General features: G+C 45.9%; 1 protein-coding gene across 1 annotated transcript in view; it reads left to right on the top strand.

The window, feature by feature from the left end:
• TRIM66 (tripartite motif containing 66) overlaps positions 1–13595 on the top strand; it is a 50031-nt gene extending 36436 nt beyond the window's left edge. Inside the window, exons 11-20 of the mRNA XM_049780987.1 lie at positions 2798–3325; positions 3451–3643; positions 4485–4545; positions 7308–7482; positions 7762–8051; positions 8500–8626; positions 8791–8865; positions 9623–9775; positions 10175–10393; positions 11202–13595. Of these exons, the coding sequence (XP_049636944.1) occupies positions 2798–3325; positions 3451–3643; positions 4485–4545; positions 7308–7482; positions 7762–8051; positions 8500–8626; positions 8791–8865; positions 9623–9775; positions 10175–10393; positions 11202–11261 (1881 nt within the window). The 3' untranslated portion in view covers positions 11262–13595. The remainder of the gene's footprint in view (positions 1–2797; positions 3326–3450; positions 3644–4484; positions 4546–7307; positions 7483–7761; positions 8052–8499; positions 8627–8790; positions 8866–9622; positions 9776–10174; positions 10394–11201) is intronic.
• Positions 13596–16544: the final 2949 nt, after the last annotated feature.

The raw sequence follows: 16544 nt of genomic DNA, 5'->3' as shown, positions 1-16544 counted from the left end.
GAGACAACCATAAGTTACATATCAATAAAACCTAATGCGAGTTATCTCTCCAGCCCCTCAAACGAGAACTTTTAAGACCAGGAGAGGTAGGGGGTACCTTCTCTGCTGGAGATGCTCATCTTTTGTTGTCACTGGCTTGTGACTCTGGCTTGTAACAGCCAGAACTTTTTTTTTTTTTTTTTTGGTTTTTGGGCCACACCTGGCGATGCTCAGGGGTTACTCCTGGCTGTCTGCTCAGAAATAGCTCCTGGCAGGCACGGGGGACCATATGGGACACCGGGATTCGAACCAACCACCTTTGGTCCTGGATCGGCTGCTTGCAAGGCAAACACTGCTGTGCTGTCCATCCGGGCCCAGCCAGAACTTTTTATAGGGAAAAACTCCAAACTCTTTCTCTTCAATCTTACCTTTGACTCTCAATTACATCCTTCAAATTTTTTTAAGGTAGCAATATCAAAGATATAAATTTCTAAAAGTTACTTGTAGCACCAGTCTCCATACTTACCTCTTTTTTATATTTGTCTCTCCAATCTGAAAAGTGGAATGGATTAAATGCAGGACAAGTTTATGTATTCAACTTCTTAAAACTTACTTTTTTTTTTCTTTTTTTTTTTTGGTTTTGGGTCACACCTGGCAGCACTCAGGCTACTCTTGGCTTTATGCTCAGAAATCACCCCGTCCAGGGACCATATGGGATGCTGGGATTCGAACCACCATCCTGCATGCAAGGCAAATGCTCTACCGCTGTGCTATCTCTCCATCCCCTAAAACTTACTTTTTAGGAGTCTAGAATGATAGCACAATAGGTAGGGCAACCAACTCTACTTGTTACCTTACAAAGACCTCTCCCAGATGTGCACTAAAACCAGTCTCCTTCTCTCCAATCCTGCAACCTCCTCCTGGGGCTTCTCTTGCTGAATCCCCTGCAGAATCTCTCAATCCCCTTTACAGCCCCAGTAACCTTTTTGTTACCTTCCATAGACCCCTCCCAGATGTGGGCTGGTCTGATATCAGGTAAGATTAGCATTTAGCTTTGGGGAGGGTTAACACCTACCCATACCTGAAGCCAACTCAAATTCAATCCCTGGCAACCCATATAGTCCCTAGAGCCCACCAGGAGTAATTTCTGAAAGCAAAGCCAGGAATAACCCCTGAGCACTTCTAGGTGTGGTTCTAACATCTACAAACAAACAAACAAACAAACAAATTTACCTTTTAAATTCCTTCTCAGGTTACCAAGCAGTTAGGTATGAGAAAAGGATTATTACTCTCCTCAGCCACATTTTATGTTCTTGTGATGACTAAGGAAGGAGTAGTAATATTCCTATATCAGCGTCATGTGCGCTTACACTTGGCTGTAGTGCTCACTGAGTGTTGCAGTCTTTCATTGTGGTGCTCACACATACATTTGCCAGGACTCGTATCCTTGAGTTGTGGCATTTACAGACACCTGGCTACAGTACAGCTGGAAAACACTGTGGTACCAGGGATTTCATGCTCTATGCAGGAAGGCAGCATTAGGAATGGAACTCATTCAGCATACTTGCATGACAGGGAGTTTAAACTGAAACATGTCTCAGCCCCAGAAAAGAAATTTTGTGGTTGGATTATTATTTCCTCCTCTATGGACTGTCCAGATTGGAGAACATTTGACTGCTCTTGGGGCTGGAGTGATAGTACAGTGAGGACTTTTGCTTTGCACAGGACCAACCCAGGTTTGATACATGGCATACCATATGGTTTCCTGAGCCCTGCCAGAAGTAATCCCTGAGCACAAGAGTTAGAAGTAATCTCTGAGCACTTCTGGGTGTGGACCAAAAATAACAACAAAAAATATGTGACTATTCTTATGCTCTCTGCTTCTGGTTTAGGATGTTTTTGACTATATAACAGGGCTAGAAAAGATTATCAAAATTTAAAGAAATTAATCTAGTGCTGGTGGGATTGGAGTTGATCTGCAAAGGTCTTTAAGAAGCTCTCTGAGGGCCCGGAGAGATAGCACAGTGGCGTTTGCCTTGCAAGCAGCTGATCTAGGACCAAAGGTGGTTGGTTCGAATCCCGGTGTTCCATATGGTCCCCGGTGCCTGCCAGGAGCTATTTCTGAGCAGACAGCCAGGAGTCACCCCTGAGCATCGCCGGGTGTGGCCCAAAACCAAAAAAAAAAAAAGAAGCTTCCTGAAATTCTCCAGCACTAAATGGGGCCCACTAACCCTTGGCATTGTCTCAAAGAAGGCCTAAGACAGGTCAGAGCTTGAACCTCTGATCTCCCATACTTTATTGAACTATCCCTGTCAGCAAATCTCAGATTGGTGAGAGGCACACCAATATTGGGGACTGAACTCAGGGCCTCTACAATTCTCTAGCCTCAGACCCCAATATTTAATGTAATTGAGAACAGAATGCTTACAACTTAGTTCATAAACTAAGAGTAGGGCATGTGTAAGGGAGAGAAGTCACTAATGATTTTATCAAAAGAGCACTGTGAACTAGGAGTGTTTGGTACAGGGATGACTTGTGATGTGTGTGTATACACTAGCAAGTATATAGTTTAGGTGTAAGCTAGTTTTTCTGTTTTCTCTCCTGCCTCTTGAACAACCTTGTCCTCAGCCCTGTTAGCTTCATTGATATGGGAAAATGGGAGCAGTGTTTCCTAGGCTGTCATTTTTTCCTCCTGAAGTTCCTAGTCCTTGGACAAGACTGAAATGGAATTGGGAGTTTCTCTTGATAGGCCACTTCTCTCTTCTCTGCCCTGACCTGTTGGCTAGCTAATAGTTTGCCCTTTCTTCTGTTTCTGCAGCACTCCACCTCAGTGAGCATCATGGGCTTTTCTAACACACTGGAAATGGAGTTGTCATCCAACAGGCTGACAAGAACCTTAGAACCACAGATCCAGAGTGTGAGCAGCCTGACAACAGGTACCCCCCAGACAGTACAAAGCCTGCTGAGTGGCCCCCCACCAACTGTGTCCAGCCTGGCAAACAGTCAAAACCAGACTGTGCCCAGCCTGACAGCCAGCCATCTGCAACCTGTACCCAGCCTTATGCGTGGTGCTCCCCAGTCCATGCTCAACCCTATGAGTGAGTCCTCCCTGGCTATCCCGAGCCTGGCAAATGATCGCTCTCAGCCTGGGCCTAACCCAGTGTCTACTCCCACTGAGTCTGTGACGAGTCTGGCAGCTTGTCCTCATCCAGGCTTGCCCCCAGCTTCTGACACACAGTCAGAAACTGGATCCAGTTCAAGCTGCAGTTCAAGCTCTGGCCGAGGCACTGACAACCTGTGCCCTCTGGATGGGCCCAACCCCTCCCTTGGAACTACACTTTGTAAGGTGAGTCCTGGAGAATCCCATTCACCTTCCTTTCTTCACCAGAAACTTAGCCTGGCCTTCATTTAATAGCTCTGTGGCTTCCAGTGGTAGAATGTCTGATTTGATTCTTGTTGGCCTTTCAAAAGATTGAAAGTGAGGACTCCACCCGCTTCACTGATTCTCTGGGACAAGGACCCATGGCCCCTGGTCTGGATGCCTCCAAAGACTTGGTTATTCCTTCAGAACCTGAGGAGCCAATTAATCTCTCTGTGAAAAAATCTCCACTGGTTCCAGTGGTCAGCACATCCATGGCTTTGCAACAGTACCAGAATCCAAAAGGTGAGACTCGAGTAAGTTACCTGCCTTTCAGTGGCTTTTGTGAGGTGGAGTCCACACACAGGCTGTAAGCATGAGGGAGCTGCAATTGTCTTTCTGCTCATTTTTTTTCCTCTCTAGAGCTATTGATACCTGTTGTTGTGCTTCCCTCACTGTGGGTGTGGCTGAGCGAGTGGGTCTTAGCCTCCTTGTCACATTCCCATATAAAGATGTATGGGTTATAGGCAGGATAAAAAAGGAAGAACTACAGGAGAGCTACTCTTTGGAAAATATTTCAGGAAAAAGAGTATTCCTGACTTTGGATTGGTTGATCTAGAAAACCAATTTTTTAATGTATGCTTCTGGCAAAATCCCCTACCTTTTTCAGTCGGTTTTCTTTCTTTGTAAATGGTGCTAATCATCACTTCCTCTGAGACTGCCAGAATACTTAACTGCATGGACATATCATTGGTGACTTACTCTCTAGTGTGGGAATTTGCCTTGTACCCAGCAGTAACAGAATCTCTATTGTATCTTATGAAAAGGAACTTTTCTCTATTAGAGATGGGATCTGATCCTATCCTGGCTATCTCATCTCATCTCATCTCACTAGGGTTAGGATTCATGTCTTGTGGGGAAGGTGATGACGAGTTGGGAAATTAAAAAGCAGCTTGTTAAGAGTATATATGGGATCTTTTTAGTTTGTAATGATTATGCTGTCTCTTGTGGGCATACCATGGGGATTACCATGTGGGTAGCAATTGGGGGACAGGTATGTGACTAAAGGTAGGAAGAGCATATAGGAGCTTCAATTGCAGGTGACAATGTTTTTTATCTATGTCATTGGTATTTTCTTTTGCCTTAGAGTATGACAACTTTGATCAAGGAGCCCTGGAGCCAAATACCAAGGAAAACCACAGTATCAGGTAATAGACTCCAAGTCTACCTTCACCTTACTGCACACTTTTCCCTACTTCATACTCTGGGTGGTTGGCACAGGAAGTAAAGAGTCCTAGATGACTTAACTGGGATCAGAGATTTGCTTGAAACTCTCCTTTTTCTCCTCATGACCTCCAGTTGGGTATGTTTGGTCAGAGTCCTAGCTGGTTGTGGAAAGAGGTGCAGACCCATATTGTGCTATAAAGCATGTGTGCCTCCTTTTCCTTTGCTCCCTTTTTGGGCCAGGGTGTTCCCAGAGCAGGACTTTCTCTCTCTCTCTCTCTCTCTCTCTCTCTCTCTCTCTCTCTCTCTCTCTCTCTCTCTCTCTCTCTCTCTCTCTCTCTCTCTCTCTCTCTCTCCCTCTCTCTTTCTTTCTCTCTCTCCCCTCTCCTCTTTCTCTCCCTTTTAATTAAAGCACCATAATTTACAAAGTTATTCATAGCTGAGTTTTAGAACCAATCCCACCACCAGTGTCAACCTTCCTCTACCATTGTTCCCAGTTCCCAAAGTCCATCCCTTATATTCTCCTGCTGCCCACACCCCAGCCTGCCATCATACAGGCACCTTTTTAAAAGTTGGTTGGTAAAATTTGGGTCTCATGGTTTCAGATGTTCTTAGTGTGGTTTGGATATTTAGTTCTGTCCTTCCTTAACATCACCAATGTAGCTTAATCCCCTTCACCCCTGTTTCCTGTTATTTCACTTCTGCCTCCCCCCATCAGTTTATTTCCTTCTCCTCACTATACTCTGGGGCCAAGAGTGATCTTGACAACCTCCATTTACATTGTTGTATTTCCTCATGTATTTATTCTAAATACTACATATAAATGATATCATCTTGCATTTATCCTTCTTCTTCTGGCTTACTTCATTTATCACGATATTTTGCAGTTTCATCCATGTTGCAGTGAATTGCATGATTGCACCATTTCTAAAAAATTAAATTAAATATTTTTATTTTATTTTATTTTCGTTTTTGGGTCACACCCAGCAATGCTCAGGGGTTACTTCTGGCTCCGTGCTCAGAAATCACTCCTGGCAGGCTCAGGGGACCATATGGGATGCTGGGATTCGAACCAATGATCTTCTGCATGAAAGGCAAATGCCTTACCTCCATGCTATCTCTCCGGCCCAAATATTTTTATTTTTTAATGAAGGCATATAACTTACAAGTTGTTAATAATAGTTTTAGGCATATACTATTTTATTTTATTTATGTATTTTGTTAAACTTTATTTATTTATTGGTTGGTTGGTTTTTGGGCGACACCTGGCAGTGTTCAGGGATTTCTCCTGGCTTTGCACTCAGAAATTGCCCCAGAAGGCGGGGAGACCATATGGGATGCTGGGAATTGAACTGGATCCCTCCTGAGTTGGCTGCATGCAAGGCAAACACACCACCACTGTGCTATCTCTCCGGCCCACATATACTTTTGTTTTGTTTTGTTTTTTTGGTCACACCTGGCAGCTCTCAGGTGTTACTCCTGGCTCTATGTTCAGAAATCGTCCCTGGCAGGCACAGGGGACCATATGGGATGCTGGGATTCGAACAACGGTCCTTCTGCATGAAAGGCAAATGCCTTACCTCCATGCTATCTCTCCAGCCCCGACATATACTATTTTTTTTTAAATTTAAACACCTTGATTACATACATGATTGTGTTTGGGTTTCAGTCATAAAAGGAACACCACCCATCACCAGTGCAACATTCCCATCACCCATGTCCCAAATCTCCCTCCTCCCCACCCGATCCCTGCCTGTACTCTAAACAGGCTCTGCATTTCCCTCATACATTCTCAATATTAGGACAGTTCAAAATGTAGTTATTTCTCTAACTAAACTCATCACTCTTTGTGGTGAGCTTCCTGAGGTGAGCTGGAACTTCCAGCTCTTTTCTCTTTTGTGTCTGAAATTTATTATTGCAAGAATGTCTTTCATTTTTCTTAAAACCCATAGATGAGTGAGACCATTCTGCGTTTTTCTCTCTCTCTCTGACTTATTTCACTCAGCATAATAGATTCTGTGTACATCCATGTATAGGAAAATTTCATGACTTCATCTCTCCTGACAGCTGCATAATATTCCATTGTGGACATATACTATTTTAATACCAATTCCATCACCCATGCCAGCTTCCCTTTACCTATGTTCTTAGGTTCCCTCCCATCCCCTGGACTGCCTTCTTGACAGGCATATTTTTAAGTCTTGTGATTGTAGTTTGGCTGGCCTCCTAACAGTCTGATTGGACTTGCGGTTTAAATATATGCTTATACCACACCTATACACCATCAATGTACCCGAAACTCTGAGCCCCATTATAACTGTTTAAATTCTTTTCACTTGTCATTTCTTTGTGCCTGAGAAATGTAGCATTAGGGAACTGTACCAGAAATACCTTGGATTCAAGGCTTACACCCTGTGTTTTGAATTAATTTTAGTTTGTGGTATATTCAGAAGCCTTTACCGTTTCTAGTTTGGTTTTTTTTTTTTTTTTTTTTTTTTGTGACCACTCAACTCAGTTATGCTACCCCAAATGGGGTCACAATGTCACAACTAAGAAACTTAGCCCGAAAGGATTTTCTAGAAGTTGACAGGCATGACCAGAGAGAAGAATATTGGGATTTGTAGAGGATTGGGCTGAGGAGATCTTGAGCATTAATTCAGTTTTGGGGTCATGGGTAAGTCCAACTTGGAAGCAGGGGCCTGAGGTGTTACCTACACCAGATATAGAAGCATTTCTCTTGTCACAGCTCCTTCACCAGTGAGCCCAAGATCCCCTATGTGCGACTGGAGCGACTTAAGATTTGTGCCACTTCTTCAGGAGAGATGCCTGTGTTCAAGCTGAAGCCCCAGAAGAATGATCAGGATGGGAGATTCCTGTTGATCATTGAGTGTGGCACTCAGTCCTCTAGCATGTCCATTAAGGTATTACCTTCCCATTCTCTGTTGCTGCTACAAGAAATCCAGCCTTACCCTGCTTCGCTGTGTTGGGACTATAGCTTACCCAGGCTGGGCCAAATTACTTGCCTGTTGCAGCCAGGAGTTTGTGAGGCACCTGGGGTGTGAGCTATTCCAGCACTCAAGGGACCTTGTGGATTCAGGGCCTGAGATAAATGAATGCCCTGGGCTTGTCTGGGTCCCTTGCTTCTGCACCACAGCAATTTGTTGGCACTGTACTCTGACTCAGGCTCCCTTCTTCCCAAGGTCAGCCAAGACCACAGCTCAGATGCCATACAGACCCCTAGCCTGGGGGGAAGAAAGGTCACTGTCACTTCTATGCCTGGGCAGCGACCTTCAGAGGTGGAGGGGGCAGCCTCTGAAGAACCAAGACTTCCTCCTCGTACCCCTGGAGCTAAGAAGGGACCCCCAGTTCCAATAGAAAATGAAGACTTCTGTGCTGTGTGCCTCAATGGGGGAGAGTTGTTGTGCTGTGACCGCTGCCCCAAAGTGTATCATCTCTCCTGTCACCTGCCAGCCCTGCTCAGCTTCCCTGGGTGAGTTAGACCAGCACCTGACCTTCCTCTGACTTGGCAAAATGGGCCCCATAGGTTAGCTTCCTTTCCCTCTGTGTGTCAGCAAGGGATAAGCCCATAACTCAGTGGCCCTGTCACCATCATGGAACTTCTTGCTTTTAGACAGATAAATCTGTGAGGTTGAGATCTCCCATTACTCCTGTTCCAGGCTCCTTCCTGTACAGTTTCCATTCTTCTCTTCCTGGTTCTTTAGAGCTCTTTTTGTTTTCTTTTCTGAATTAGCTAAATCTCAAGTGACTGATTTATTTCAACTGTGTGGCTAGGTGCTATCTCTTACAGACCAGAGAGAAGGACTCTAAGGTCCAGGTCATCATGCCCCACCAATGTTCTTAGGACAGCAGGGCAGAGCAGGGCCCTCTGGGCCAGATGTAAAGACCTAAATTGTCCCCCTCTCCATTTGTTGCTGTAGGGGAGATTGGGTGTGTACCCTGTGTCGCAGCCTGACACAGCCTGAAATGGAGTACGACTGTGAGAACGCCCGCTACAATCAGCCTGGGGTACGGGCTCCTCCTGGCCTGAGCCTATTTGATCAGAAGGTATGGGGGTCCTGGAGTTTAGCCCCTGGCTAGGGTACCTGCTTAAATCTTGGCTGTTCTTTAGGAGCTGGCTCTACTTTTCCTCTGAGCTGCTATCAGTGTCCCTTTCTTATTGAAATATGGTCAGAGCCCATTGACCTTGTTGCCAATTCTGGTCTCTGCAGAAGTGTGAGAAGCTGGTCCTGTCGCTATGCTGCAACAGTCTCAGCCTGCCTTTCCATGAGCCTGTCAGTCCACTGGTAAGGAATCCTGTAACCTACATTCTTGTCCCCTGCACCTCTTGTTCCTTCCTCCCTGAACCCCCCACTCCAGCATCATCTTTTCCCCTACCCCATCCCCATGCACTCCCACTACCTCTGAGAGTGTGTCAAAGGCTCGAGGCCCTGGAGCTGGTCATGCATGAGGGGTTCAGGGCATTGATCATCTGCAAAGACCCAGGGACTGGGTAGGTCTTTGGATACCACAGCCCCTCACTTCCCTCCCTTCCACAACTGCTACCCCTCAGGGTTACCTTGATTAGAAAAGCATTTCTCCTTTCCTTGTTCTCCTCCCATACCCCACTTTGCTTCTTGCCTTTCTCTTTATATTCTTTTTTTTTTTTTTTTTTTTTTTGGTTTTTGGGCCACACCCGGCGGTGCTCAGGTGTTACTCCTGGCTGTCTGCTCAGAAATAGCTCCTGGCAGGCACGAGGGACCATATGGGACACTGGGATTCGAACCAACCACCTTTGGTCCTGGATCTGCTGCTTGCAAGGCAAACACCACTGTGCTATCTCTCCGGGCCCAAAAATTAATTAATTTTTTTTTTTTTTGGGTTTTTGGGTCTCACCCGGCAGTACTCAGGGGTTACTCCTGGCTCCATGCTTTCTCTTTATATTCTTTACCTGTTTCTCTGGCTCTTGCTTTCTCTGTATCCCTCTGCTTTCTCACTCTTCCCTGCTTTTTCTCCTCTTCTGGTCCCTATCCCAAGGGCCAGCATTATTATTATTTTTTTTAGGCCCGGCATTATTATCAGATTATTAAGAGGCCAATGGATCTATCAATCATTCGGAGGAAGCTACAGAAGAAAGACCCAGCTCACTACACCACCCCAGAAGAGGTGGTGTCTGATGTGCGCCTCATGTTCTGGAACTGCGCTAAGTTCAATTATGTATGTCCTCCCCTTTACCCTCCCCTACCCAGTGTTTCCAACACCTTTATGTTGGGATGGAGGTTGTCATAAGGACCCAGTATTAGACCCTCTGGGGCCTCTCATAGTGAGTGTTTAAAAGCTTCCTTTAAGAGAAATCCAGCCATGGGCTCAGGAAGAAGGTAGAGGGCACTAGTGATGGGCCATGTGTGTGGTGCTTTCTTGTAGCATCTGTTCTAGAGCTGATATGAAACTGGTTATTCCAAGTCTTGAGAAAATGTCCTATTCCCCATGTCCTGGACACCCAGCTAGATTTTTTGTTGTTGTTGCTATTGTGGTTGTTGAGATTTTTGTTTTTTTTTGGGGGGATTTGGAGGTGTGGACCTCTTTTCACCCCTCTCCTCTTTCCCCCTCATGCAGCCTGACTCAGAGGTGGCTGAGGCTGGCCGCTGCCTGGAAGTGTTCTTTGAGGGCTGGTTGAAAGACATCTATCCAGAGAAGCAGTTTGCCCAGCCCAGGCAGGAGGATTCAGACTCAGAGGAGGTATCCAGTGAGAGTACGTGCTCCACGCCCCAGAGCTTCCCGTGGCCCTCTTACATGCAAGAGGGTATCCAGCCTAAGAGGCGGCGGCGACATATGGTAAAGAGCTGCTGGTGGGCAAGTGGGGTGGACCTGAGACAACTAGATGGGTAGCAGCCTAGCATGCAGCTTCTCTGGTGGCCTGGGAGAGCAGTGAGGCAAACCTGAGTTCCCACCTCCAGCTCTGTGGTCTCAGAGGATGGCAGAACAGCCGAGGATGTATCTAACTTATTTCTCTGAGCAGTGAGTGGGCTGGTCCAAGGTCTAGAACAAGGAGCCAGGTCTCCCAACTCCTACTTTCACACTAGCTAATCATTCTGTACCAGGATAACCCCAGGAAGAGAAGTGCCTACTTTTAGGTCCTTACCTCAGCTTGGGTTTGGGAGATAGGAAGAAGTCCCCATAATGGCATAAAGGAGGCAAGGCAGAAGTGAGTCTCTTGCCCTGGGACCTGCCAACCTGTGGGGGGGTCACAGCCAAACTATTTCAGCATGGAGATGTCCCTTCACAACCACCTCAGACCACTGCTCTAATTCTCCTGCCTCCATGTACACGTCCTCACTAGTTTCCTCCTTACATTATGACACTTAAACCCACTCTGCTATGACTTCAGTGAATTTTGCTGTTGCACCTAGGGGTAAAACACTTTGTTGTTTAGGGGTCATTTCCAGTGATGCTTTGGGCTTACTCCTGGCTCTATGCTCACTCTTGGCAAGGCTAAAGGGACCATGTGGTATGCTGGGGGCCTAGGTCAAATGTGTGCAAGGCAAATTCCTGCCTGCTGTATTATCTCTGCCCCTGGGCAGAGCACGTACTCTTCACAGTAACAGGTGGTCACTCCAACTCCACCTTCTTGTTTTTCTGGCAGGACAACGAAAAAGCAAAAAGAATGTCTTTTCGTCTGACCAACAGCATCTCCCAAGTGTGAGAGCTGGAAGGAGGCCGAGCTGCCCGGCCACCGGCACCCCGTCCTATTGACCACTTCTTCCCACCTTTCAGCTCATTTTCTTGAGATTGTGGATGTGAGACAGTCTTGTGGAGCTGTGTCGTGATCTTCTTTGCCGTTCACATCATACAGCATTTATTTGGGAGCCTTCTTGCATCCATGTCAGAGATATCAGGAATAAACCAACAAGAGGGGAGGAGTTCCCGACTCCTGGCAGGGTCAGATGTGCAGGGTCTAGAAGAGCTCCAGGCCAGTTGGTCTGGGGAAAACCCGTTTGCCTTGGTGAATTCTTGCTGCTGAGGAAAGTAGACTTTTCTCACCTTTCAGTTTGCAGGGCATAGGAGGAATGTATATAGCCAGACTTCTCCTGGTCCCAGAAGAAGGTGAAAGAAGGTAGAGGTTCTGACATAGAGCAGGCCTCTTATTCCTGGCCAGCACAGCCAAAGACTGTCACTGTTTGCCTTTGATTGGCCTGCCAGGGTTGAAGTCACCTGCCCTGGGCAGGGTAATGAACGGAGGCTTCTAGAGGCCATTGGTCTCAATTGGTGCCTATTTGAGTTTTAATGGTTTTCAGGGTATTTGCCTTTCCCAGTTCCTTTCCTGATGTTGACCAGGTGGCCTCTGGAAAAGTGTCATGGACACCATGGACCTGTCAGTGTGGTGGTGTAGGCTGATATCGCACATGCCAGCTAAAGAAGATGTACTTCAGCGCTCACCTTCTGTGCCACTTATAATTTATTTTTGGCTCATAGCTCATCTTTGATGTCAGAACCTGCCTTTCTGAAGTGGTTTCAGTAGCCACCCCCTTGTTACCACCGTTCTGAGGCCTAAGTCCTGAGTTCTGTCAGGAAAGCTGGGCAGCAGCTACCACTTGCATCAGGTTCAGTAACACCTGAGGTTAGTGGGGTTCTTGCTTTAGAGAGTTCACTCTCCATGTGCACTGAGCCAAAGATCAGAGGGCATATTCTCATTCGCCCACACCCCAGGCTGTCCTCAGCCTCAAGAGAGCTGAGACTCCACCTGTAGCCCTTTTGTGTTGAGGCAGTGGAGAGATGAGCTGGGTCTGGATCCACAGAATATCCACGGAGGAAGTTCTGTTAAAGTGGACAAGGGGGACATTGGGAGGCAAGACGTGGTTTCGTTTGGAGCCTCTGAAGCAACTTTAGGATGTGGCTTCTAGGATGCAAAGAGGAGTGTTTCAGAAGTCATGGGAGCAAGGAGCTCTAAGTTGCATCTGAGATGGATCTTTGTGGCTCTTGGAGAAGGCTCAAAAAGAAGAGGCCTGCTGGATGCTGGGGCTCAGGGCACTCACCAGAACAGGCTTGACTGAGAAGGAGCCTGTTACCGGTGGTGTTGGGGGACCTTTGGTTTTGGCTTTAGCCTCCTGGCCCTGAGGCATAGGTTTGCCTGGTCCTACCATTGCTTGGCTAATTTCAAGAGTCTGAGATCCTGACTTTGGGCTCAAGATGCAGTTTACAGAACTTGTTGTTTGTGAGGCCTTTGTCAATGGGAGGATTTCAAATGGAGAGAACATCTGTCTTCTGCTGTGAGCCAGACCTGTTCATTTTCTTCTCCACCTGACTCAAGCACATTGTGCCCATTGACTTGTCATGATTTCACCAGCACATGCCAAGCTCCCCTTGGCACATGGACTTGCAGGACCCTGTCTTCAAATTTGGGGTCACCAAGTCCACTCCAGGGCTCAGGAAATCTTTTGAGTTAGTCATCTTCTCTTTGGGGCTCAGGGGACTTTCTGGCTTGGGCTTTGTTTGCATCTCTTTCCATTTTTAAATGTTTTTCTCTTTAGTTAACTTGGCAAGGCTCCCTGTAATTACTCCACTAATTACTGCTCTTGGTTCCTCTTTGTTTTATGGGGAGCCCACACCTCCCACCTCCTCAGAGTGAGCTTCATGGTGCTTTGTGTGGGCAGCCAGGGGATGTGGGGACAGCCTCAGACCTGACTGAGAACCACTTCTGGAGCAGCTGGTGGCCACAAACAAGAAGCAGAAATACCTTGTTAAAGACTTGAATTTCCTTCTATCCCTGAGGGAAATTTTTTCTATCCCTACTGGGCTCTAGAAGCACCTGCTGGGTGAGGGGACTATAGTATCATTCACTCCCTCCCTGTTACCAAGTCCCTGCATGCTGAGGGGATTCCTTTAGCAAGCCTGGGGTGGGGGTAGGACTCTTTCTTTTCAGCAGGGCCCTGGGGCACCTCTCTATCCCTATTAACAGTTTTCCCACCTCATCACCTGCTCCCTGGATTTCCCTGTGTACTTAATATCAATATTCTAGGCCTTGATTTTGTTTCAGCTTTGCATGAGAAAACAAAATATGACTTTTTAAGATATATACTTTAAAACAGCTACTAGTTATATGATGGACTTAAGAAACTGGCATTTTGATTTAATACCATTTTGGACTTATTCCCATATTGGTTCCATTTGGAGTGAGTTCAGTCTTTCAGTCTTGGATTAGTTGTGACATGGAGATGCAGGCATTTCTGGTTTCTTATGGTAGAGAAGACCATTCAAGAGAGAAAACTGGGTTTCTCGGGTATGCTGAGAAAATGATGGCATGGCTTCTGTTGAGGTAAATGGAACTTTAGCACAGAACCTGGTGCAAGATGAATTTGTAGATCAATTTTTCGTAACATGGAGGAGCAGGTCCTACTTAAATTCTAGCAATTTCCATCATCACAATTCTCTGCAGGTAGGAGCTTCATGGCTGCCATCAGACTCTGGGCAGGGTCTGATTCCCTCCAGGAATTCCCCTCCAGGCCCTGACATTAGTCCTGGTTGACACTGTTCCTGAATCTATTTTTGGCCACAGGTCTTCACCTTGCTGCACAGATGTTCCTCCTCAGTCGTTCAGACTAGGTAGAGGAAGCAGTATTGGAAGAGTTCCCCAAAATGGGAGAAAAGAAAAACAAAGGTCATGAAAATAGCAAGAGGAGCAGGGCAATTTAGAGAAATAGCTGGAAAGGAGGGCGGGGGAGGAAGATTGGTGGAGATCAAGTCTCAGTACAGGTTTCTCAGGGAGAAAACAGGCTTTGCGGCTGGCAGTGAAGAGTCCTCAGGAACAACTAGGGGGAACCTCATCACCAGTGACTTTTTTCCCCCTCAGCCCCTACAACTTTTATTGAACCTATCAATCACCTCTACCCCTCCCCCAATCAATCTATTTTATGCTTCTTTCTGGGCTATCATTTATGACAAATTCATAGTTGACAGCTTTGCTGGGGTTCTCAGTATTGATTGGGTATATATTTGACTTGTTTTTCCCTCTGCTTTCCATCCATGCCCATCCTCTTTGTCCCAGCAAATGTCTGACTACTACTGCCTACTTCTGCTTCCACTTTCTCAAGTTTTTTTTTTGGTTTTTGGATCACATGTGGCAGCACTCAGGGGTTCCTCCTGGCTGTACGCTCAGAAATCACTCCTGGCAGCCTCAGGAGACCATATGGGATGCCGGGATTAGAACCACCGATCTTCTGCAAGCAAGGCAAATGCCTTACCTCCATGCTATCTCTCCAGCCCACTTTCTCAAGTTTTTGTTGTTTTGTTTTGTTTTGTTTTTGTTTTTCGGCCACATCCATTTGATGCTCAGGGGTTACTCCTTGCTAAATGCTCAGAAATTGCCCCTGGCTTGGGGGTACCATATGAGATGCTGGGGGATCGAACCACGGTCCTTCCTTGGCTAGCGCTTGCAAGGCAGACACCTTACCTCTAGCGCCACCTCGCCGGCCCCTTTCTCAAGTTTTTAACACAAGTTAAAAAGCCCTCTCCTCATAGGTTATGTCACCTTCAAATAAGTAGTCTACACATAAGTAATGGTAGTACACTCAAAATTGACCAAAATTGGGGCTGGAGAGATAGCACAGTGATAAGGTATCTGCCTTAGACTCAGAAGGATGGTGATTAGAATCCTGGCATTCCATATGGTCCCCTGAGACTGCCAGGAGGAACCCCTGAGCGCTGCTGGGTGTGACCCAAAAACCAAAAAAAAAAAAAGATTGACCACAATTTTAAACATCTGTTGCCCCTATCGGTTCACATTCTTTAAAAATTATTTTACCTATCAATTCATTTTAGGTACTCTTTAACCCTCCATTGTTAAAAAAAATCACCAGTGATCGACTATTCAGTTGCCAAATTAAATAAAAAACTTCTTAGTGCTCAAATGTCATGAGATTACTACAATATTTTTTTTTTTACCATCTATCACTTTCCTTTTGAAATGCCTGCCTCCTCTGTCTTGTAAGACACCAGTCTATGGGGTTCTTTCTTCTTTCATGCCTTCCTTAAAGCTTCTTTTATGGGGAGATGTACTTGCACCTCTGTGGTCTCTTTCCTCAATGTGCTTATTGATAGGAGAAAGCACAGATTCTGCTTCTCCTAGTTCTGCCTGTTTCTTTGAGTCTCCTTTTTCTCCAGTACTCAGTTCTCCTCATGCCAAGTATGTTTCTGAGCAATTCTGAGAGTCTCCCAGTGTAGCATAGAGACAGATTTTAGCCATTTTAAAATAAAGTCCCATCTGTATTAAGTCAAGAGTGAACCAAGAAGAGGTTTGGTAAACTGATTGGCAGGCTGGTGGGCAGCTCATCTCCATAATTTCCATAGCTGACCAGGAGCTTGGAATTGTGAAAAAATATATTCACTGCTGCTAATTGTGGGAGTCTTGGGCACATAAGTAGGTGTTTGCCACCATATTCATTCCCATGGAGGGAAAATGAAAAAGCTGTGATTCATTACTTGTGTCAGTTGGCTTGGTTCTTGTCAACTAGGTCTATTCATTGTCCTATCATAGCTTATATGTTCCAGTTATTAGAGTCAGAGGCAGATGTGAGTAGTTTTCTTGGAGGTAGAAGGTATAGTAAAAAGATACAAATACCTGATTTGAGATATGGGACACACAGGTTTTTGGCTCTGCCAATTAATGAGCTTGTTTGATCTTGGGTACACTTTTCCCATCTATAAAGTTTCTGGGCAGAGGGCGGCATTAAAGACTCTGATCTCTCAGATCTAAAGATCTAAAACACCCAGAGAAGGGAACACTAGGGGGTAGGGTACAGCTGGGGGAATCTAGGCTAAGACAGGACAAAGGGACTCTCAAGCCAAATAAGAAAAGTCCTCAGCTGCTGGTGTTGCTTTGTGACCCATAAGCCCTATCTCAAGCTACATCCCTTCCTGGGTATCTAGTCAGTTGTTTTTGGCCTTTTCAAGAAATGGAAACAAAGTCATTGGGAGCATGATGGAAGAATAG

Source organism: Suncus etruscus, chromosome 9 (genome assembly GCF_024139225.1).
Source record: "Suncus etruscus isolate mSunEtr1 chromosome 9, mSunEtr1.pri.cur, whole genome shotgun sequence".
Lineage (NCBI taxonomy): Eukaryota > Metazoa > Chordata > Mammalia > Eulipotyphla > Soricidae > Suncus > Suncus etruscus.
This window is presented reverse-complemented; position numbering and strand designations above follow the sequence as displayed.